The 24371-nt window shown below is 48.9% G+C and overlaps 3 protein-coding genes and 1 pseudogene across 19 annotated transcripts in view; 1 reads left to right on the top strand and 3 right to left on the bottom strand.

Moving 5' to 3' along the window:
* Positions 1 to 795: 795 nt before the first annotated feature.
* Positions 796 to 15576, bottom strand: SPATC1L (spermatogenesis and centriole associated 1 like). The gene is made up of 4 exons (XM_042954775.1): positions 15283 to 15576; positions 10248 to 10598; positions 1490 to 1641; positions 796 to 1359 (listed from the first exon to the last, which is right to left on the bottom strand). Exons 1-4 carry the CDS (start codon positions 15482 to 15484, stop codon positions 1033 to 1035), a joined length of 1032 nt encoding a protein of 343 aa, XP_042810709.1. The 5' UTR covers positions 15485 to 15576; the 3' UTR covers positions 796 to 1032.
* Positions 14704 to 22664, top strand: LOC122229549 (RNA-binding protein 26-like). 13 transcript variants are annotated; one of them, XR_006207042.1, is made up of 5 exons: positions 14704 to 14777; positions 15499 to 15714; positions 17567 to 17789; positions 21469 to 21526; positions 22454 to 22664. XR_006207042.1 is itself a non-coding variant. In XM_042954776.1 (4 exons), the coding sequence occupies exons 1-4, from the start codon at positions 15004 to 15006 to the stop codon at positions 18771 to 18773; spliced, it is 540 nt and encodes a 179-aa protein (XP_042810710.1). In that variant the 5' UTR covers positions 14817 to 15003; the 3' UTR covers positions 18774 to 18991. The 13 variants fall into 13 exon arrangements, 2 of the variants coding, with proteins under 2 accessions (XP_042810710.1, XP_042810712.1); XR_006207049.1 differs by having other exon boundaries at positions 22439 to 22664; XR_006207039.1 differs by having other exon boundaries at positions 17567 to 17813.
* LOC122199073 lies at positions 18544 to 18660 on the bottom strand (annotated as a pseudogene).
* LSS (lanosterol synthase) overlaps positions 19475 to 24371 on the bottom strand; it is a 34566-nt gene continuing 29669 nt past the window's right edge. For 3 of the 5 annotated variants that reach the window (XM_042954770.1, XM_042954773.1, XM_042954774.1), the window contains one exon: positions 21562 to 24341. In XM_042954770.1, coding sequence (XP_042810704.1) covers positions 24210 to 24341 — 132 coding nt within the window. In that variant the 3' untranslated portion in view covers positions 21562 to 24209. The other 2 variants (XM_042954771.1, XM_042954772.1) reach the window with 2 other exon arrangements.

Genomic DNA, 24371 nt, shown 5'->3' with positions numbered 1-24371 from the left:
GAGAAGGCTGCACCCACACGGCCAGGAAAGGCCTCAGGAGGGACCAGCCCTGCCACCACCTGGACCTCAGGTGTCCAGCCTCCAGCACGAGGGGGAAATAAATGTGTGTTGTCCGAACGCCCCTGGTCTGTGGTGCTCGTCACAGTTGCCCAAGCTGTGCCCTAAGGTGCTGGACACCTGGGACACCGGAGGCTGTGAGGACCGAGGGACGGTCCTCACACCGCCAGCAGAGAAGTGACCAGAGACCCTCTACTCACAGCCAAGGCCAGGAAGGTGCCAGCACCAGGCCCTGGTCCTCACGTGGGCCCAGAAGGTCACCTGTCCTCAAGACCCCAGGAGAGACAGGGAACTGATGGCTCCAGCAGGGGTCAGGGGGTGGGGTACATCAAATCATCCCAAATAAATAGCCTCCCAGGAATCCTCACAGCTGCATGGGCCTTATTCTCTATCCAACACGCTGCTGTCACCTTCTTGAAATTCCTACTTTTGAACAAGAGACCTGTGTTTTCATTTTTCACAGAGCTCTGCAGATTCTATTGCTGTCCCCCCAGCATCCGGATCCTTGCCTCAGCCTCTCCGTTTGGGGAAACCAGCCACTGGCCCTTTCACGGGAGGAGACAGACCTCAGAGGATGGTAATGGGGTCATGGGGAAGGCCCTGAGGGCCGGAGGGTCTGGGAGCCCGGCCAGAGCCACAGCCCCCTGCCCTGCAGGCTCGGTCCTGGCTTCTTTCCACAAATACCAGCAGGCACCTCCTGCTACGCCCTCCACGCCTTCAAAGAGCCAAAGGTAAAGGTACACAGGAAAACAGATGATTTTAATAAAGTGCCACAGTGCCGCGCAGGGGTGGGCGGCGGGCGGGCCGGGTGCCCGGGGCGCGGCCCGGTTGGTGAGAGGCGCCTGTGGCCCCGGGCGCCCTGTCGGCAGACTGGGCCCCTGCCCCGGGCCGGAGGGGACACGCAGGAGGCACGTGGCCCCCGGGTTGGGAACAAACATGTTTATTGCAGGCAAGGCACGGCGGGTGCGGGCGGGCTCACCAGGCGAAGAGCGGCTTGCGGTCCTCCTTGGAGAGCTCACACAGGCAGGTGAGCAGCAGCAGCGCGTCGCCCAGGAACTTGGGGGGCACCACGTCGATGACCAGCTTGCGCAGCGCGGCCGGGCTGCTGTGCAGCGGGTCGGCGCGCAGGTCGGGCCGCTGCTTCAGGATGCCGTAGGTGTTGATGAGGAACTCGCTGAACACCGGGTGCACCTCACGGTTGTAACCCAGCCTCTCCAGGCGCGCGGTCAGCATCAGGTAGCGGTGTGTCAGCTCACGAAGCTTCTTCTCGTCCACCGACCCGTCCAGGGACTTGATGGACGTCTGGGGGGGGGTGGGGGGGGCACAGCGTGGGCGTGGGTGGGGGCGACGGGGGCCCCAGGGCAGGGAGGGGTCCTCACAGCAGGGAGGGGACTCCGGGACAGGGAGGGGACCCTGGGGCGGAGAGGCACACCTGCTTGATCTTCTCAGGGATGTTGGACACGGTGAAGCCATACAGCCTGGTCACTCCCGGGAAGACATAGGCCAGGATGCGCCGGTCCAGCTGGAAGGCGATCTCCCCGACGATGCGCCCGTCCTTCTCAGCGCTGGAGAAGCCCTGGATCTCTGTGAGCAGCGGGGGCAGTGAGCCAGGCTGGGGGCTCCAGGACACGGACGGTCAGGGGCCACCCGCCTTCCTCCTGCCCGTGCCCCAGGATCTACTCTGAGAAAAGGACCAACCTAAACGCAGCTGCTGTAAGTTTGGGGTGAAGCCACTGGGGCCTGGGCGGGGCTTCCCAAAGGGGCCCAAGCATGATGAAGGCGCATGGCCTGCTCCTCCCCACTGCTGCTTCCCCTGCCCTCCACTGTGAGGGCAAATACAAATGGAAAAGAAAACCTTGACTTTTGTGTCACCGAAAAGGAGAGAGACCTATTCTCTTTTCCCTCTTAGAGCAACCTGAGAAAGCTGTGATCCTGAGTCCTCTCTCTGTCCCTTTGAGATGGACAGAAATGTCTTTAAGAGCTTGTTTTACAGCCCAGGACTATTTGTATTGCCCCTCCCCCAGGGGATTCTGGCCAGGCACCTGGGTCAAGAGTAAGCCCTACCAGAAGGCCCAGCCCTCTGACCAGGTGCGTCGGGAGAGGCTAGGTAGGCATGTCCCCTCATCTCCTGAGGGCGGGGTGCAGGTTGACTCAACAACACGTGTGTGACCCATGTGATTCAACACGTGTGTGCCCCGTGTGACTCAACAACACGTGTGCCCATGTGACTCAACACACGTGGTCCATGTGACTCGGCAACACACTGACCCATGTGACTCGACAACACATGTGATCCATGTGACTCGACAACATGCGTGACCCATGTGACTCGACAACACGTGTAACTCATGTGACTCGACAACACATGTGATCCATGTGACTCGACAACAGGCGTGACCTATGTGACTCGACATGTGTGATCCATGTGACTCGACAACACGTGTGTGACCCATGTGATTCAACACGTGTGTGACCCATGTGATTCAACACATGTGTGCCCGTGTGACTCAACAACACGTGTGCCCACGTGACTCAACACACGTGGTCCATGTGACTCGGCAACACACTGACTCATGTGACTCGACAACACATGTGATCCATGTGACTCGACAACAGGCGTGACCCATGTGACTCGACATGTGTGATCCATGTGACTCGACAACACGTGTGTAACTCGTGACTCTACAACACGTGTGTGCCCCGTGTGACTCGACAACACGCGTGATCCATGTGACTCGGCAACACGCGTGACCTATGTAACTCGACAACACGTGTGATCCATGTGACTCGACGACACGTGTGTAACTCATGTGACTCGACAACACACGTGTGCCCCATGTAACGGGTCCGGTCCGCCTGGCTGTCTTGGCAGCCTCTGCATCACAGGCTGGTTTAATGTTTACTTGATAATAAAACTCTTCCCTAAGTTTGTGGAGAGGATTGCTGGGTGGGCAGGAGGTCCTGTCTAACTGTCTTCCTGATGTTTCCAGGCCCAGCAGCCACCCTCCCCCCAACACCTGCTTCCAAATCTGCCCTCCTACAGCAGCCTCTGTTCATTGAGCAGCAGACAGGCGGCCACGCCTTCAAAACCCTGTGCTCTCCGAAAAACACCCTGCCAGTCACTACCGTTGGATGAATCTGACATGAAGAGACCCAAAGTGAGGGGGCCTGCGTCAGAGTCAGGCAGAGCCTCTGCGCTGGGGACCCTCCACCTGACCGGGGCCCCCAGGCCCGGGCCGCTTCCACACTCTGCTCTTTCATCCCTATGAGAGACACTTAATAACAGAGCCATCTGTAGAGCCTTTCCTAGAGCCCCTGTGGCTTTTCCAAACCTGACCGCGATGCAGACCCTCCAGGGCATTGACCGGGTGCAGCCCACGAGGCCCACCCAGCAGGCTCCAACACTCAGGACACCCCACACCAGCCCAGGGGAGCCTCCCGTGTGGCCACCTGAGCCGTGAGCGCTGCGGAGCCCCAGGACCAGCCACACCTGTGACCCGTACAGTTGGCCCCCTCCTGTGACTGTGTCCACATAACCGCTAGTCCCAGAAAGCTGCCAGGTCACTCCCACCGCAGGAACACGGTAGCCCCTCCCAGCACATAACCGCCAGTCAGCACGGGCTTATCAGCTCCTTCCAGGACAGGCTGGACAGCCCGAGAGGACAGGCCGAGGGGGTAGGGGACAGTGCTTCCACTCCCTCAGCCGCACCTGCAGGCACTGAGCGGGGAGTCCATGACCGAGGCGCACGGGGCACAGTCCATGTGGCTCTGCAGGCGGGGGTGGGGAGAAGGAGGGGCCACAAGTGTGTGGATGCAGATGGCCCAGAGCCACATGTCCCCCAGCAGACCCCGCGAGGAAGGCCTCGGAGCTGTGGGGCCCTGGAGCCAAAGGATCACCGGATGGGGAAAGTCGGATATGAACGGAGACGGTGCAGGGCTCCAAGGGCGCAGGAGAAATGCTGGGGTGGAATGCCGGGGAAACGGAGCCACAGAGGGTGTCAGGAAGTGATCTGGTGTCACTCGAGCAGCTGGAGCGGCAAGAGGGGCAGTGGCTCCCCACACAGCTCTGGACCTCGGGAGGTGAGCGGGTGAGGGAGGTTCCTGGCAAGACGCCCCCTCCCAGGAGCACCACCTGATGGGGATTCGGAGCCCTCCGAGGCATCCTGGGGGGCGGCATCCGCTTTCTTTCCCCAGGAGCGTTTCCTGGTCCCTCTGGGACTTCATTCATCCTCACCATGATCCCAAAGGGGCCTCAGACCCCACTTACAGACAAAGGAACTGAGGCATATGGGGCACAATGCTTCCCCAATCATTTAAAAATGTTTTTTATTCAGATACAATTCACATCCTATAAAACTGAGTCTCTCAAAGTACGCAGTTCAGATGCTTTTCTATATTCACAGTTGTACAGCCATCACCGCAATCAAATTCCAAAATATTTTCATCACCAAAGCGATACCCTGTACCCACTGTCAGTCACACAGGGCTCTCCCCGCAGCCCCGCAGCTACCAAACTACTTCCTGTCCTTATGGATGTATCTATTCTGGACATTTCATGCAAGTGTAGCCACGCAGCAGGTGATCCTCGGGCTGGGCTGGCTTCCTCTCGGCTGTTTCTGAGGTGCCTCCACACTCCAGCAGGTGTCAGCACAGCATTCCTATCTGGGGCAGAACCAATCCCGTTGCGTGGATGGACCACATTCTGTTTATCCCTTCGTCCGTTGAGAGGCCTTTGCGCTCTCATGGACAACGTTGCTATCGACATTCATATAAAAATTTTTGTGTGGGGGCGCTCAGTCAGCCAAGTGTCTGACTTCAGCTCAGGTCATGATCTATCTCATCACTTGTGAGTTCGAGCCCCACATTGGGCTCTCTGCTGTCAGGCAGAGCCCACTTCAGTTCCTGTCTCCCTCTCTCTCTGCCCCTCCCCAGTTGGTGCTTTGTCTCTGTCTCAAAAATAAATAAAAACATCAAAAAAAATTTTTTTTAATTTTGTGTGGACAAATGTTTTCAGTTCTTTTAGATACATATACCCAGGAATGGAATCATTGGTAATTCTATGTGTAATTTTTGATGAAATGCCAAACTGCTTTCCACAGCGACAATGTACATGGGTTCCGATTGTCTCCACATCCTCTCCAACACTTGTGCCGGTCCCTCATTTTTTTATAGCCGTCCTAGTAGACGTGAAGTGGTTTCTCATTGTGGTCTCATCAGTATTTGGCTGATGACTGAGGATTTGGAGCACCTTTTCATGTGCTTATTTGTCATCTATACGTCTTCTTTGGGGAAATATTCATTGTGTTTTGCCCATTTTTAATTAGATTGTCTTTTTACTGTGGAGTTGTAGAGAGTTCTTATATATCCTGGATACTAGCCCCTTATCATCTGATTGACAAATATTTTCTCCCACTCTGTAGGCTCAGTTCACTTTCTTGAAATGTGTTCCTCTGAAATACAAAAGTTTTGGGGCGCCTGGGTGGCTCAGTTGGTTGAGCATTCAAATTCAGCTTAGGTCATGATCTCATGGTTCATGAGTTTGAGCCCCGTGTCGGGCTCTGTGCTAACAGCTCAGAGACTGCTTCAGATCCTCTGTCCCCCTCCCTCTCCCTCTGCTCCTCCCCTGCTCGTTCACTACCTCTCTCAAAAATAAATAAACATTAAAAAAAAAAAAAAAAAAAAAAAAAGATTCTCCCTCTGCCCCTCTCCCCTGTTCATGGACTTTCTCTCTTTCTAAAATAAAAAATCAATAAATACAAAAATTTTTACTTTTGATACAACCCAATACATATACTTTTCCTTTTGTTGCTAATGCTTTTGGTGTCACATCTGAAAATCTATTGCCAAATCCGAGGTCATGAGATTTTTCTCTGTGTTTCCTTCTAAGTGTTATATGGCTTTAGCTCTTTTAGATTTTTTTAGGTCTTTGATACATTTTGAGTTAATTTTCACATGTGGTGTGAGGTCCAGCTCATTCTTGTACATGTTTGTCCACTTGTCCCAACATCATTTGTTGCAAAGACAAGTCTCTCTCTGCTGACACAAGCCGTGGTGTCCATGTTGCACATTAAACCTGTAAATGCCTGGGCTTATTTCTGGAACCTCAATTCTACTTTGCTGATCTCTGTACATCTGTCTTCTGACCACCACACTGCCTGGATTCCCGTAGCTTTACAGTAAGTTTTGGAATTGCGAAGTGTAAGTCCTCCAATTTTGCTCTCCTTTCTCAAGATTGTGTTGCCTGTTCTGGGTCCCTTATATTTCCACCTGAATTTCAGGAGGAGTTTGTCAATTTATGCAGGGAAGCCAGCTGGGATTGTGATGGGAATCACGTTGAATCTGCAGGTCAACTTGGGGAGTGCTGCCATCGTAATGATGTAAAGCCTTCTGGTCCCCGAACATGAGATGTTTTTCCACTTATTCAGGCCTTCTTTACTTTATTGCCGCAGTACACTGTAGTCTTTAGTGTTCTCCTTCCCTAATCACTTTGCGAGGCTGCATAAGTACCCAAGAGTTCGAGCTGAAAACCAGATTGACTGCACAGCAGTTTGTCAGGGCAGATGAGGGCCATGAAGCTCAGAGTGCAAATTTCCCCTTCTATATTCATACACTTCTCTAATCAGGAATCAGTCTCTCTTACCATCCTGTTCTGTCTTTAAAGCATAAATTGGATGGAAGAAGTGATATATACCTGAGATGTTCTAGCAATCATTTCTAGTCCAACCTTGGCCTTCCAAGATTCAGCCAAAATCTATTCTTCACAGAAAAAAGTCAACAATATTGATAAACCTGTAGCCAGACATATTAGGGGAAAAGAGAAAGAGGACAAAAATTACCACTATCAGAAATTAGAGATGGTCTCACCGCAGATCCTACAGATGTTAAAAGGATAATAATGGAATACTAGAAACAATTTTATGCTAATAAATTTGACAGCTTAGATGAAATGGACTAATTCCTTAAAAAACACAAAAGCTCACTATCGTGAGTGAATTGCCAAAGCTCCCTAAGAAGAAATAGATCATTTGAATAGCTGTATATCAACAAGGAAACTGAACTTGTGGCAGGGGAAATATTCCTACAAAGAAAATTAAAGACTTGGGTGGATTCAGTGGTGACTTTTACCAAACATCTAAGGAATAAATGATACCAATTCTACATAAACTCCTCTACATAATTAAAGAGAATGGAGTACTTTCCACCTCATTCACTGAAGTCAACATTAACCTGGTACCAAAACCAGAAAATGACATGAAAAGAAAACTATAGACCAATATCATAGATAGCAAAAATTCTCAACAAAATTTAGGAAATTAAATCCAACAATACAAAAAAGTATAATACGTCACGACCAAGTAAGGTTTATCTCAGGAATGCGAGGTTGGTTTACAATTCAAAAATCAATCAATGTAATTAACCATATTAGCTGAAACAGACTACAAATAAAAACCAAATGCTCATCTCAGTAGATGCAGAAAAAGCATTTCACAAAATCCAATATCCATTCATTATAAAAAAAAAACTAGGAATTAAAGGGAACTTCCTCAACCTGATAAAAGTCATCTACAAAGACCTGAGCTAACATCATACTTAACAATAACAGACTGAATGCTTCCTAAATTAGGAAAAGATAAAAAAGAAAAAGTCCACTGTCACCATTTCTTGCCAATGCAATAAGATAAGAAAAACAAAAGGAATACAAACTAGAAATGAAAAAATAAATTTGTCTTTATTTGCTAATGACACAATCATATATCCTAAGGAATCTACAAAAAGCTACTAGAACAGTGGTGCCTGGGTGACTCAGTCAGTTAGCGTCCAACTTTGGCACAGGTCATGATCTGCTGGCTTGTGAGTTCAGGCTCCGCATCAAGCTCTGCACTGGCAGTGTGGAGCCTGCTTGGGATTTTCTCTCTCTCTCTCTCTCTCTCTCTCTCTCTCTCTCTCTCTCTCTCTCTCTCTCTCTCTTTCTCTCTCTCTGCCCCTCCCAAATTTGTAAGCTCTGTCTCTCTCAAAATAAATAAACTTAAAGAAATCTACTAGAACAAATGAGTTCAGGGGGCGCCTGGATGGCTCAATAGATTAAGCCTCTGACTTCAACTCAGGTCATGATCTCACATTTCATGATTCATGCCCAGTATTGGGCTCTGCACTGACAGCACAGATTCTCTGTCTGCCTCCCTCTTCTCCCTGCTCCCTGACACTCTGCCTCAAAAATAATAAATAAAAACATTTAAAAAAATAAGTGAGTTCAGTAAGGTTGCAAGATACAACATTTTTATTTTTCAGGGTTCTCTAGAGAAATAGAAACAGAACCAACAGGGTGTGTGTGTGTGTGTGTGTGTGTGTGTGTGTGTGTGTAGGAAATTGGCCCACATGATTATGGAGACTAACAAGTCTCAAGATCTGCAAGGTGAGTTAGCAAGCTAGAGATCCAGGGAGACTGAAAATGTTGTTATAGCCTGCCTTTAAAGGTCTGAGAACCAAGAGAACCAATGGTGTGGTTTCAGTCCAGAGCACTGCAGGCTTGAAACTCAAGAACATGTTTCAGTTCAAAGCATGTTTCAGGTCCAAAGGCAACCAGGCAGGAGGAATTTTCTCTTCCTTGGGGTAGGATCAACCTTTTTGTCCTATTCAGGCCTTGAAGTGATGGGATGAAGCCCACCTACACTGAGAGGGCAATGTGCTTACTCAGTCTATTAAATGTTCAACTCATCCAGAAACACTCTCACAGAAACACCCAGAATGTTTGACCAATTATCTGGGTAGTTCTTTTCATGGCCCAGTCAAGTCGACAAATAAAATTAAGGATCACAGGAGTAAATACACAAAAATCAACTGTGTTACTATATACTAGAAATGAGCACTCAGAAATTGATAATGATAAAGGCAATACTATTTCCTATAGTATCAAAAATGTGAAAATACTAAGAATTAATTTATCAAAATGTGCAAGATCTATACATAGAAGACTATAAACACTGTTGAAAGAAATGTTTAAAGAACTACATAAATGGAGAGACACACAGCATTTACAGACCCAAAGGTTCAATATTGTTATTATTAATAAATTGTTAATTTCCCTGAAAACTGACCTAATCAATCTGTAGATCCAGAGCAATCCCAATCAAACTCCTTGCAAGCTTTTTTGCAAAGTTGGACAAGTTGATTCTAAAACTCATGTGGAAATGCAAAGGACCTACAATAGCCAGGGCAACTTTGAAAATGGAGAACAAGACATTATATGAATGACGATCTTACTTTAAAGCTACAGTAATCGGGGCACCTGGGTGGCTCAGTTGGTTAAGCGGCCGACTTCGGCTCAGGTCATGATCTCGCGGTCCATGAGTTCAAGCCCCACGTCGGGCTCTGTGCTGACAGCTCAGAGCCTGAAGCCTGTTTCAGATTCTGTGTCTCCCTCTCTCTGACCCTCCCCCATTCATGCTCTGTCTCTCTCTGTCTCAAAAATAAATAAACGTTAAAAAAAAAAATTTAAAGCTACAGTAATCAAGACCATATGTACTGGAATCAACACAAATAACACAGCATGACGGGGGGAAGGTGTCCAGAGATAAACTTATACATATATGAACAGTTGATTTTTGACAAAAGGGTCAAGGCAATTCAATGAAGAAAAAATAATTTTTCTAAACACTGGTGTTGGAAGAAGCCAACAAATGCAAATCTCATACCATGCACAAAAATTGACTTGAAATTGAAACCTATTGGCTTTAGGTTGTAAAACCTAAAGCCATAAAAATTCTAGAAGAACACATAGGAAACAATCTTTGTGACCATGAGTTTGACAAAGATTTCTTAAATAGGACACAAAAAACATGAACTGTATAAAACAAAACAAAAAAATCAATAAACTGGACTTTATCAAATTAAACAGTTTTGCTCTTTAAAGAACACTTATGCAACTGGAAAGGCCAGAGAGTGGGAGACAACATTTGCAAGACATACACCCAGAAAAGGATTTGTATCCAGAATATATGTAGAACTCTGACAACTCGATCATAAGATAAGCAAGTCCATTTTTTTTAATAGGCAAAAAATGTCCACAGAAGCAGCCCCAGACCCTGGCCTCCCAGCCACACTCTCCTCCCTCTGCAGGAAAATGGAGAAGCTGTGCCCAGCTGGTCACCCAGACTACTGCACCCTGGTGCCCGCCCCTGCCTGGGCCATACCGTTAAGGTAGTAGCTCCTTCTCGTCCTGTCCCCAGACGGCAGGCTGCTCTCTGAGAAGCACACTTTCTTGGGCCGGACCATCTCCCTGGGCTCCAGCAGGGTCTTGTCTGCCAGCGGGTCCTGCAAGGGGTTCAGGAGCGGGGACAGCTTCCTGTCAGTGCCTCGGGGTGCACGCAGCTCTGGGGGGCTGAGGAAAGCCTTGAAGGGCACGTGGGAGGAGGTGGCACAGCCAGGGGAGGCGTCATCCTCACTGGAGATGGGGGCATGTGAGCACAGCAGGTCCTCCAGGGAGGACGTCTGCAGCTGGGAGGGTGCATCAGGGACGCCACTGAACCTTCCAAAGTCTGCACCTGGGACGGGGAGGGAGGGCAGGTCAGGCTGTGTTCCTGAGACATCCCTAAGGAGGGAGAGAATACAGAAGAACATCCACATACCCAGCCTCAATCTGTGACACCCCACCCCGTGTTTCAGAGCCCTCCTCCTCCCTCTAGAGAATATGACACTGTGGGTGCCCAGCCCACCTGAGGAAACCACCAGCCTCAAGTTTATGGGCATGGCAAGCACACGTGCCCCCGTGCGCTTCCCACCCACCTGGGAACCCACACACAATACAGAGGGATTTGCTTATGCTTTTAAATGTACATAAATGGTATCATCCTATACAGGTTTTATCCTGCAAAATACCTTTTTGCTGCAGCATTATCTTTTTTTGGGAATTCATCCATATTGAATCATTGGGTAGCTTACCTGATACATTTAAGCATTTCTTGGCACACATGGGCATGCATGCATGCACGCATGTGAGCGTGCACGAGCGCGTGCACACACACACACACACACACACACACACACACACACAGCAATTTTCATATCCACTGCCCTGTTGATAAGCATGGGGACGATTCCTGTTTTCCTTGAAAAAGCAAAGCTATAATCAGCATTCCTTAATGTGCCTCCTTGCTCACAGTGGGCAAGGTGTGTGCTGTTTATACTGTCTACACTGGGCTCAGGTGTGTGCTGTTTAACCTCCTCTGTATTCTACATCGGTGGTCCCCGGGCAGAAAACAACACATGGCTTTTCCCTAATCCCCAGTGATAGTGAACATCATTTCATGTGCTCATCGGCCCCTCAGGTTTCCTTTCTGTGAATTTTCTTTGCCTTTTCTCTGCTTGTTTTTTTTTGGGGGAGGGGTAGTCTTTAAAATTATTTGTAGCAGCTTTTTTTGTCTCCTGCATACTAATTCCTTGTTGATGAAAAGTGTTGTGTCTTCCCGTGGGCGCCTTGCTTAGGTCTGAATCTCTTTTATACTGACTCTCATGCAGAAGTTTTAAATTATAATGTAGTCAACTTTAACTTATCGATTCTTTTTGATTTATAAAATCCTTTCTTACCCTCATGTTATAATCTTGTTCTCCTGGCAATAAGGCAAATATATACTTGAGAAATAGTGTGTTTTAAGAGCTATCATGAAAAATTATACCCTAAAAGGTGCCTCCTCAGGAACCAACCGATCTATCTCCAGCAATGATTTCTCAGAAAAAAATGTTCAAAAAAAGACATCCATTAGGATGTGTCTTGCCTCCTGTTGCCCATGTGGCCAGGAGAAAATTGCATTTCCTCAGAAGTAAAAGCATTCTCCCAAGTAACGATCACATCGAGGAAGAAATAATAATAAAAAACAATGATTATTGAGAAATAATGAAAATCAGAACATTATATATTAAGACATCAGTACGTTTAAAACTGTATTTGGACTGAAATTAGTAATTTAAATGCTTCAATTACTTTTTAAAAATCATCTCGGGGCGCCTGGGTGGCTCAGTCGGTTAAGCCTCCGACTTCGGCTCAGGTCATGATCTCACGGTCCGTGAGTTCGAGCCCCGCGTCGGGCTCTGTGCTGACAGCTCAGAGCCTGGAGCCTGTTTCAGATTCTGTGTCTCCCTCTCTCTCTCTGACCCTCCCCCGTTCATGCTCTGTCTCTCTCTGCCTCAAAAATAAATAAACGTTAAAAAATTAAAAAATAAATAAATAAATAAATAAATAAATAAATAAAAATCATCTCGAAATTAAACATTCAAATCAAGATATGAAGAGGAGCTCTTAAGAAAACAATGAACACGACCGCGAAATACACCACAGACAGTTCTGTGAAAGTCTACAAGACCACGAAACTGTGGAAAACTACCTTAGGGAAACAGAAAACATGAAGAAATAAAATTGGAAATGAGAAAAGCAACATAAGAAAGACCAGGAAGAGGTCTGAGTTACAAGCAACCATTATACACAACTGCATCGTCACTAAGATTTCAGTAACAGGAGAACTCTTGCGGGAAATTATTTTTATTTTTTTTTTAATTTTTTTTTGACGTTTTTATTTATTTTTGAGACAGAGAGAGACAGAGCATGAACAGGGGAGGAGCAGAGAGAGAGGGAGACACAGAATTTGAAACAGGCTCCAGGCTCTGAGCTGTCAGCACAGAGCCCAACGCGGGACTCGAACTCATGGACCGTGAGATCATTACCTGAGCCGAAGTCGGACGCTTAACCAACCAAGCCACCCAGGCACCCCGGGAAATTATTTTTAAATGACTCAGTAAGAAGTAGAAAAACTAAATGGACCAGTAAGCAAAGAAGAAAAATCTAGAAGTTATAAAACAATTATGCTCTGAGGGCTGCAGGCCTGGGGGCCTAGTGGTAAATTCTTTCAGGCTCCAAATGATTCTTAATCCCTATATTACATAAATAAGGTTGGAACACTGAAAAAAATTAAAAGATGCTTCTTGATTGAGATTATAACTGGTCACAAGTCTGGTATCAAATCCCCAAACAGAAATCCCACAGAAAGAAGACCAAAGCCCAGATCCAGGTAGGAACAGAGTCCCCAGATCCTGAGCAAAGACCCATCCTAGCGAACACCAGGACAGACAACAGGAGCCCGGGCCTCCCGATGGAGCAGGCCAAGGGCAGGAGCTGAGGGCACCCTACCAAGGCCAAACAAGGTCATGGAAACTGAACAAAACAAGCTGTTTCTCAATTTTTCTTGTTCTTTAAAAAGAAGGACTAGAAGGGTCCTCCCAGCACCTAGCCTGCATGCCCCTCCACCCCCAGGCCCAACTGCCACCAGAGCCAGGGTTCTGGGAATACCAAGGGCAAAGACAAGGCAAAATTAACAAGTACACACACTGTCGATCTCATTTAAATCATTTGCACACAGTGCGGTTGTAGACTCAGAAAACAGACCAAACTAACAAGCGTAGCACACAGGGCACACAGGCAGCTGAGGAAGAGGCTGGTGTGCGAGCCTAGCCACTGTGCGTGGTCCTGTGGGTCAGGAGGGCACTGGAAGGGTGCAGAGGACACAGCAGCATCTATTTCAACAGCACAGGGCCTTTGACCCAAGGATTTCCCGGCCGTTACCCCAATGGCAGGTGGCAGGGGGCTGGAGGGCACCGCCCGGCCTGGCGCCGGGCTGCTATTGTGGGGAACCCCTGCCCTCCACCCCGAGAGTCGCTCCAGCGCTGGAGTGCAGGCCCTGGATCTAGAAAAGAGGACCTCCAGGTGACAAAAGTAAGGTGGATGGAGGGGGCAAAGTATAGAACAGTTCAACTGTGTTTAAGGGAACCCAGAAGACCCCCTGATGTGCACATGAATATCCACCACAAATTTCAGACAGAAACCCAAGAAAATGTTGACAGTGGCTTCCTTTGGGAGCAGGGCCAGGAGCACGAGCTTGGCCTTGTATGTTACATCCTCCTGGGGTATTTATAAGTTTGCCAGGAGCTCCTGTTGTTGAATGAAGAAAACAGGTTTTTAAAGCACACCCTGCGTTGAAGGCAGACGTTAAGGGCCCATGGGAAACATGAGCCATTGCTGGTGGCAGTTCCCTTCTCTTCACAAATGTCTGCTGCTGTGTTAAGAGTCGTTCCAAACTCCAGTCCCCAAAGAAGGCTGAGGGTTGTAGCCAGGCCGAAGGCAGCGTCCCAGAGCCCCGGGCATGGGGGTGGCCCCTCCCTGAGGATGGTCAGCCATGCTGACGTTGGCCCACGCCCTGCAGCAAGGGCTCCAGGCCTCCGTGTGGAAGGCTTGGTGGTGTTGGGCTGGCCCAGGGGACTGGAGCTCCTGCTAAGACTGGTGTCTGGCAAAAGTCTGGGATTGCTAGGGGTGACCCACAGGCAGGGGTGCTGGTTGTGGTCCCAGAGACTCTGCCCTGACCTAGGCCCTGACCAGGGTCTCTCCAGGAGCAGCCCGACCCTTGTGAGTCCGAAGGTGAGAGAGGGAGGGCCCCAGCATTCCTGCCAGTACTGACACAGGGGTGGCTCTGAGCCCTCAGAGGTGGCCCCAGCCTGACCCAGTTCTCAGGACAAAGGACAATGAAGTCACACTGGGTTTGATTCTTGGCAGTAATCACAGCAGCTATGAGGCTTGGTGACAAGTGCCTTTTGCAGCCACTGCACAATGCATCCCTGGTGGCCCAAGAAGGCAGCACTGACCCTCTGTGGGATGTCACACAGGTGACAAGTCCTGGGAGGTCAGTCCCTCTTCAGCAAGTTTCTGGTGACAAGTATGTGCCTTGGCCTCTGGTGGGAATTCAGAACTGGTGGGGATAGGGTTTTCTCCAGCTGCCCCTTGGGGCGTCATTGTCCTCTTTCTGCCATCCTCCACCCCCACCCTCTGCTTGTCCAAGCTCCCTCTTCAAGGTCCTCCTTGAGGCTGAAGGACCCCAAGGACATGTTTGCCCAAGGAGCTTTGCATCCATGAGCTCTGTGCAGGGGGCTGGTGAGTAGCAGCTAGTGAGGTGGGGGGCTAACCCCCACCCCATTTTCTAGATGAGGCTTCGTGGCCCAGAGGGCCTTACCTGAGGACACACAGGAGAATGGGGAACTGGGTCTTGGTTTACTCAGACCTGAGGGATGGGAAGGGGCCCGAGACCACCGGCATCACCGAACCAGGCCCCTGCCGGGGCACAGCGGCCTCACCACGGCTCCTGGACCCCAGCAGCCAGCTGGGCCCTGCTGTCCTGCCTGTAGCCTCACCTGCGCTCCCGGGGGAGCTGTCCTCGGGGTAGGCGGGTGCCTTGGGGAAGAGCAGGTCCCGGCTCCCAAGGCCCAAGCGCTCCTGGCAGCTCTCGCTGAGCAGACGCTTCAGCATCTGGTTCTCCTTCATGAGGCGCACCTGCTTCTTCAGGTCTGCATTCTCACTCATGAGCCTGTTCATCAGCTCACTCCCCTCGGCCATGGCCACGTCTTTAGGTGCTCACGTATGGGCCTGCGGCCCCATGGAGGTGGAAATCCGGTGCCGTAGACGCTCCAGAAACAGCCCTGGAGTTCCACCACTGCCTGGCCTTCCGCAGCCTTGTGATGTCGCCCTTAAAGAGCCAGTGCCACCCCGGCCGTCGCCCGTCCCACCCGCCGCACCCACAGACCTCCCCTGGGCCGGTGCCCACAGAGCAACACCTCCCACCAAGAGTGAGTGCCGAGAACACAGGGAACGGACAGGAGGAATGAGGACGGGTCTCGAGGGGAGGGCAGCCAGCTCAAGAGAGGAATGTTCCGGCACCTTCTAGCAACAGCCAGAGCACTGGGCTGAGGGGAGCATCGGGCCATCCACACCGTGTGGCATGTGCAGACCTCAGGGGGATTCTGCCTTTACTCCGCCTGACTCATGGTGTCTCTGCCCATGAGTGGCTCCCCATTCTGGGGGGTAAGCGGGATCCCCCAGAACCGAGGCCGGTGTCTGGTGTGCAGACGCGTATTAGGGTGCGCACCCGGGACACACACTTTAAGAAAAAGGGGCAGTGGGGCAGAGGGAGGGGAGCTTGGGTGCCCCCAACAGCCCACAAGCCCCGTGGACTCCAGGAGGGCTCTGATCTGAAGGGGCTGGCAGTTGGAGGCAGCCTGCTGACCACACTTCCCTCGTAAGAAGGGCTGGACTGTGAGCCCTGAGCCACCGGAACACTGACTGTTACTGGACCTAACTGAAGACTCCCCCCGACCGGGCACAAGGGCTGTCCGGACCAATCACACACAGACCTGTGCTTGTGGAGTCCTGCCAGGGTGCAGATTTCGGTCCTCGGGTAGTGGCACCACCACAAAGCCACCCCAACACCCGCTCTTCCAATTAACTACTGAGGGCAATAAATGCACTCAGCACTGTTTCCTGGCTCTGGAGTTCTTGGTCGTGCTTCTTGGCAGCCGTTGAGGCACCAGAGAGGTCAGTCATGTCCTGATCCTCTTGGGAAGGGATAGAGTCCAAACAAGGAACCAGCATATCCTCCATCCTTCAGCCCCAACACCCAGGGTTCCCCATGCCACATCAAGGGCACTCAGGGTACAGGTAGAACAAAGCCATTATTTTCCCCAGACTGCCAAGTTAGCATAAGGTTCCTTCAAGGAGAGAAAGCCTTGAGTCGGGTTTTGTGGAAAAGATTTTTTTTCTTCTTTAATTTTTTTAAATGCTTATTTATTTTTGAGAGAAAGAGAGCGTGAGTAGCAGAAGGGCAGAGAGAGAGAGAGGGAGACGCAGAATCCAAAGCAGGCTCCAGGCTCTGAACTGTCAGCACAGAGTGTGATGCAGGGCTCAAACTCACAAACCATGAGATCATGAGCCAAAGCCGGATGCTTAACCCAGGCACCCCTGGGGAAGAGGATTTCTAAGTCCCAAACGTACCTCATGCAACCTGAAACAGGCCCAGTGTCTGGACCCACAGCCTCTCACATCAGACAAGGACAGCGGGGACATGGGTAGTGCCCACTAAGCAAGGGTGTGCAGGAGCTCCCAGGAAGGAGGATGGATGTCTCCCCTCGAAACCCCTAAGAGCAAGGCCCTGGGACATGAAAGCATCCCCCCTTACACCATGGCATTTAAAATGCCATTTCTTATGACCCCTAGAAAACCCTATGGAAATCATATCCCCTCCAGCCACAGGACCATCACCCTCTGCCAATTTTCTGATCATGATGCATCGTTCTTTTATCACTGGGTTCAACTTGCTAGTAGTCTGTTAAATATTTTCTGTATTTGTGTGGGGAAATTGATCTGTATTTCCTTTTCCAGTAATGTCTTGGTCTGGTTTTCTATCAAGGTCACACCCTCTCAAAGAGTCGCAAAATGTTCTCTCCTCCTCTAATGTCTGGGTATTTGTGTTAGATTGTTATTTCTGTCTTAAATGATTGACAAAATTCACCAGGAAGCCATCTGAGACTAGAGCTTTCTTCTAGGAAAGTTTTAAATTTCAAATTAATTTCTAAAATAGATACAGGGTGATTTAAATTTCCCACTTCTTCTCAGGAACACCTATATAATAACTGTGTCTTTCAGGGGATTTTTCCGTGCCTGCGCTGTGGAACACTGGCACTGAGCACCCCACGACATTCCCTTATTGTACTCTGTGGTCTCATGCCTCTGAGGACAGACCGCATGGCCACAGCAGAAAACCTAATGTGAACGTGGAGCCAGCAGTGCCAGCAGGTGTGTGCAGCAGGACAGGAGGATCAGCAAGCCAGGCAGCGCGAGCAGTGGGATGCAGAGAGGCAGCAGCACGGTGAGCTGGAGCTGACCACGCCAGGTCAGTAGGCCTGGGGGTAACCAGGCTGGACACTGCCTGGTGTCCGCGGGACCTGTGGCAATGCACCTTTTTAATGCCTGCTGTAGGTGTCCTTTCTTTCTGGATCAGACCAGAGGCTTGTTAAGTTTCTCCGAGCATCAACTTCACTGATCTCCTCTGTTATGTTTCCTACAGCATTTGACTTGTGCTCTTTTATCTGGTATTTCCTTCCTTCTACTTACTCTGGTTTTAAGATTTTTTTTAAATTTTTTTAATGTTTATTTTTGAGAGAGAGAGAGAGAGAGACAGAGTGTGAGTCAGGGAGGGGCAGAGAGAGAGAGAGAGAGAGAGGGAGAGAGAGAGCATGAGCAGGGGAGGGGAAGAGAGAGAGGGAAACACAGAATCTTGAAGCATGCTCCAGGCTCTGAGCTGTCAAGGCAGAGTCTGACGCAGGGCTCAAACCCATGAACTGTGAGATCATGACCTGAGCCAAAGTCGGACGCTTAACCGACTGAGCCACCCAGGTGCCCCTGGTTTTAAAATTCTTAAGGTGGACATTTAAATCACAGATTTGAAACCTTATATAGTGTTAATATTTCAGCCTGTAACCATTTCTATGACCACTGCTTTAGATACATCCCACAAATTTTGATGTCATTTTTTTCACTTAGCTTGAAATATTTTATTTCCCTTGTACTTTCATTTATTGATCATTGGTTATTTAGAAGTATATTGCTTAATTTCCAGATATTTGGGATTTTCTTTTTTCCCCCATCACAAATTATGCAGTCAAGTTTCCTACATTTGGGGAAATCGCAGGGGTCAGCACATTCGGAGTGCAATGGTAGCTCCCCTGCCAAGTATTCTTTTTGTCACTGATTTTTAATTTCATTCCATTACAGTTGGAGAATACACTGTATGGCTTCAATCCTTTCAAATTTCCTCACCCCGCATGTGGTATTAGTGAATGATGGTTCATAAGCTCTTGAAAAAGAATGTTAGGTGAAGTGTTCCATAAATGTCCATCACTTCAAGTTGGCTCAAGATTTTGTCTACTCAAGATTGTTCCTGCTGAGACAATGTTGAAATCTCCCACTTTATCGAATTCCCTCTCCCTCTGCCCATTTTTGCTTTTCATATTCTGAAGCTCTGTTATTAGGACATACGCATTACTGTTATTAAATGACTCTTTGCTTCTAGTACCATTCCTTTTCCTGAAACCTACCTTATATTAATATAGTACTTTTCCTTATGATTGTTTTTTCATATAGTTTTCTAAACTAGTCCTTTTATCCTGTATTTTTGCATTTAAAATTTCTCACGGACAACACACGAGTCATGCTTTTTCATTCAATGTGACAGTTTCTGCTTTTAACTAGAGCACTTGGCCCTTCAATTAGTAAAATTACTTAAATGGTTGGGGAGCCTGAGTGGCTCAGTCGGTTAAGCGTCTGACTTCGGCTCAGGTCATGATCTCACAGTTTGTGAGTTCAAGCCCCACGTCGGGCTCTGGGCTGACAGCTCGGAGCCTGGAGCCCGCTTCAGATTCTGTGTCTCCCTCTGTCTGCCCCTCGGCCGCTTGCACTCTGTCTCTTGCATTGTCTCAAAAATAAATAAAAACATTAAAAAAAATTTTTTTTTTAAATTACTTAAATGGTTGGTGCGGCAGTTTTCTAGGGCTACATAACAGCAGACTGGGTGGCTTTAACAACAGAAATTTATTTTCTTACAGTTCTGAAAGCACAAAACCTGAGAATCAGGTGTGGGCAGAGTTCTGTCCTCACGTGGTCGTTCTTGTGTGTCCCCTCATCTCTTCTTAGGACACCAGTCCTATCAGATCAGAGCCACCTTGTGACTTCATTTAACCTTATTATCTTCTGAAAGGCCCCATATCCAAATTTAGGTCCTTTTCTTCCAAATGAATGTTGGGAGACACAATCCAGTCCACAAGAGTTAGGTTTATCACATTTTCTATCGTCCTGTCTGTTCTTTCTTCCTGTCTCCTTTGGGATTATTTTGTCCCCTTTATCAGTTTTCTAGCTATACCCCCTTTCTTTTTTTTAGTGGTTTACTCTGGGTTTACAATAGGTTCCTTTTACTTACAACAATCTGTGTCCTGGTAAATACTGTCACTTGGGGACGCAGCACTTGACACACAAGGGGAGCCCTCTCGGCAGCATCTGCTGTTGTCCTCCAGCACATTTCTTGTCCGTGTTCACATTCTTGTTTTTGCCTTGAAAAGTTAATTCTATTTTAAAGAGGTTTTGTTTGTATGCTTGTTTTTAACAAAGGGGAAAAAGCCTTCTACACGTAACATTTCTGGGCCTCATTCTTTGGTGCAGATCAGTTTCCACCTGGTTATCACTATCCTTGGGCCCAAACAACGTTTCTTGTAGGGCAAGGCTGCTGGAGTATTCCTTCAGTTTTGGTTTGTCTGGAAAGGGTCTACTTTGCCTTCACTTTCGTTTTCTGTGAATAGAGAATTTTAAGCTGACCAGTTTTTCCCTTTTAATACTTTATAAAGATGTCATGCAGCACTGCCTTCTGGTTTGCATTTTACCTGATGAGAAGTCAGCTGTCCTTCCCTTTGTTCACCTGTATATAACATGTCTGTTTTTGATTGCTTTTAAGCCTTTATTCATCACTGGTTTTCATCAACTCATGATGTGCTCTGGAGGAGGTTTTGGTTTTGGCATGTTTCATCTGTGTGATTGTTCTGTGTCTGCTGAGCATCACAGATCTATGGGTTTATATATTCCATATCTGGAAAAATTTCAGCCATGATTACTCAGATGTTTTTCTGCCTCCCTCCCACCCCATTCTGTGAGACTCCAATCATATGCATGTTGGACCACACAAGATCATCCAACAGGTCACTGGCTCTTTTTTTTTTTTTTTTTTTTTAAAGTATTCTGGCCACCATGGGCTGTTTCAGTGCTCACCTGTTCCTGGATGGTCCAAGAATAGTCCCCACTTCTCTACCCCCTCCCAAGAACCAGAGAGAGCATCAAAGACACAGGGTCTCCAGCCCACTGCGTCTCATTCCCACAAAAGGCCTGGTTGTGGGGAAGGTATCTGAGGCCACCTGAAGCCATGCAAACTAGCTGTTCTCCACTTGTCTCAAGCATGGGTTTCAGACACTCCCTGGGCCATCACTGTCCCCAGAGGAAGGTTGGAAATCACCCACCAGTAGTCATCATGGAGAAACTAATGGGTGAATCATTTTCACTGAAGAAAACAGGTAACCTTAAGTTATCCATATCACCCTTATATCCTCCTGAGTGATGACAGGGAGTCTTTGAGACAGCACCCAAAATCCCAGGTGAAAACGCCAGGCACGAAGTTCACACCACAGAGTGGCCCGGTGCTCTCCAGAGCAGCATCCTCAGCCTCCTTCCATTGCCACCTATGTGGGTGACTATGGTGGGATCCCACCGCGAGCAGATGCCCTAGCTGTGACCCATCCACAACCGGTGAGACCAGCATCTCCCCAACTACTGGGGCTGTTGTGTGTAAGCTCCAGCCACCTCCTAGAAAGCTAAGCACCAAAACTGAGGTCATAAGAACAAACCAATCTGACCCCGACCCATGCCTCATGTCCTATCGACTTTCCTCTGTTTCTACCCTCAATTCCTTTTTAAACAAAGTGAATCGTGAATAAAAATTTATATTGCAGATGGAGACAAAGATAAATCAAGCTGACCAATTAACCTATAATTAGCATAACTGCTGAGGTAAGAAAAGGATAAAGAAGCAACAGTAAATAGCATTACTTTTTATAACATTTTATTGCCTAAATAAAATTTAAATATATGTAGCATATTGATTAGGTTCAGTAAGGAAAAGTATTTTCTTAGAGTTGAATTTCCACTGTGAGTTAAGGATCTATAGTTAGAGAATTCCTCAAAGGAAAGGTTTAAAGTTTACATCTGGTGAATGCAGAAAATCTCATATGGCTCCAGCAAAAACTTCCCAGTAAATACTCAGAATCTGCTCCCAATAACCAAAAATAATTTGAATTCAAGCATCTTTGATGATTTGCCCAGGAAAGAGAGCCTGATTCTTTTTTAATCTCAAGTACAACTGACATGCAAGGTTGTGTTAGTTTCAGGTGCACCACACTGATTCAACTGTGTACATGCTCAGTACCCCCAAAGTAAGTGCAGTCACCACCCAATGTGACTGCCGTATCATCAGCTATATGCTTCATGCTGTACTTTCTATCATTTGACTTACATATTTTATAACTGGAAGTTTGTGTTCTTATGCCCCTTCTCTTATTTCACTCATCCCCCATCCTCTCCCCTCTGGCAAGCACCAGTTTGTTCTATATTCATGAGTCCATTCTGTCTATTTCTGTTCTGTTTTGTTGAGAACTTGATTTTTAATTAGGCTGAAGCACATAATTTCCATTCAAAACAACATGCACCTGCTCATCTTTAAGCAGTTACTCTTATCCCCTGAAACTGATGAGGTGGTGGCCCAGTGTCCAACATGGTATCCAAGTGAGTCTCTGAAAACCCCAGATCTGTGACTCTTCCCAAGATGAGACAAAACACAAGTGTGACATGCTTCTAAGGGAATTACATGTCAATTTATTAAGGTAGCTGCCCACAGAAGTGACAACATTTGCAGTATAAAAGTAGATTTTCATTTCTTAGGTTTCATTAACCCTATGATCTGGCCATGGCTGGGAGCCTACCAGGGGCAGCAGCCACTTCAAGGAGCAGACTGTGGTCAATCACCACCTATGTTGCTATTACCCCAGCTGGGGAGAACAGGGGCCACGAAAAGAAGTGCAAGAGCAAACCCGATGATTTCAAAGGGATCCCAACAGTTCCTTCAGCCAAAATAAACCCGAGTTTAAAAATGTCTGGGGAGAAGTGCTGATGTCAACAGGTATCCACTGAACACCCACTACGTGCCACACAGTGTGGCAGCCAGTAGAGCCGACGGGGCCATCTACGTGTACACAAAACCCAGCCCTGCAGGGCTCATAGCAGAAGCACCACCCTGGGGCAAGAGAAGTTAGTGAAGGAACAGCTCAAGCCCAAAGCAGGCAAGCCCCAAGCAGAGTCAGGGATGGCACTCAAGGCCAAGAGAGCTGCAGGGTCAAGGCCATATGGTACAAAGTCTCAGCAATGGCCCTGTAGGGATCTGGGCAGAGAATGGCAGGAGCAGAGGAACACTCAGACATCTGGCTGTCTGAGGGAGGACGGTCTGCCAAGGGAGCACAGTCAGGGGCGGCTACCAATCCAGGAGGTGGCACAGAAGAACAGGCAGAGAGGCACTAGGGTGGCCAACCAGAGCAGGGCCCTAGGGGCAACACCAGGCCTGGATTTTATTCTCATCAAAGCCCTTGGTGACTCCTCACAGCCACACTCCTAGGGAAGCCCTGAGCACATGACCCACTTGTCCTCATAGGTCAAAGGCAAATCCAGAGCCCAGGTTTTTCCATCCTGGGCCCCAAATCCATGCACACCAAACCAGACATAGAGCCAGAAGGGAATTGAAAGGTTTAGCTCCTAAGAGGCACCACCCTGGAATTCCAGCCCTCACTTCCTCTCAGAGCACAAACCAGGACACGAGCATTGGCGGCGGCCAAGAGGGCACCCTACAGCATCAGGCCCGTCCAGCCAGCAGCGCTGACTTCTCCGCTGTGCCTGGCACACGTGGTGCCCCATGGTGGTAACCACTAAACCACTCACGAGCACTTGTCCCTCGTCACACTTAGTCTCCTGCCTGAGCCTGTCAGCACGAGACACTGCAGGCTACAAACTCGGGAGAGAGGGATACTGGCGCCCACAACTGGTGACCACAATGCAGCGTGGGTGAGCCTAGGGTGTAGGGCACGGCCAGCAGCCACATCTGACTCCCCTCCGCACAGCCACAGACACTCGGCGAGTCTGGTCCCTGTCCCTTGCCGAGCCCGGGGCCGCCACGGTGAACAGATCACGTCCCTCAGCCCCACAGACAGAAGAAACAGGAAGAGCCAGCCTAGCAGCAAGCCCAGTCGGGCTGGCTCCTGGGCGGCACCGGGCAGGAAGAGGTGAGGCCGCACTCCCCTCTCCCAAGAACTGAAGTACTGGTGGAGAAAGCCCTCCCAGCCCCAAAGCGAGGCCGCACACCCTGGCTAGGTGCTGCAGAACACACTGTGCCAGGGTCATGGCTCATCTTGTTCCTTTCCTCACCTGAGCTCCACGAGCTCTTCTAAGAACTAAACCTACCCTGAAAATCAAGTGCCTAAAGCCACCGGCCCCACCCCTGCCCCAGGCCTGGTCCCACCCCGGGGAAGGGGTTTGTGAGGGGCACTGGACCCCTGGGCAGGGGATCCTGCAGCTCACCGGGATGATGCCCCCTTCCTGCCCCGCCCTCCCAGATGACGGTGCCCACCACCCACCTGCCTGCCAGGCACCCTCAAGGGCGGCCAGCAAGGGCACTCTCAGGGTACAGGTGGGAGAAGCGGCCAAGGGCCCAGATGGGGAAGATGTTCCTGTAGCTGGTGTAGTTGATGACACACGACTTGTTGAAGACGCCAGGGATGTTCTCCTGAAAGAACACAGAGAAATAAACACAAAG

This window comes from Panthera leo, chromosome C2 (assembly GCF_018350215.1).
Source record: "Panthera leo isolate Ple1 chromosome C2, P.leo_Ple1_pat1.1, whole genome shotgun sequence".
Lineage (NCBI taxonomy): Eukaryota > Metazoa > Chordata > Mammalia > Carnivora > Felidae > Panthera > Panthera leo.
The sequence above is the reverse complement of the archived record's forward strand: the minus strand, read 5'-3'. Positions and strand labels throughout refer to the sequence as shown.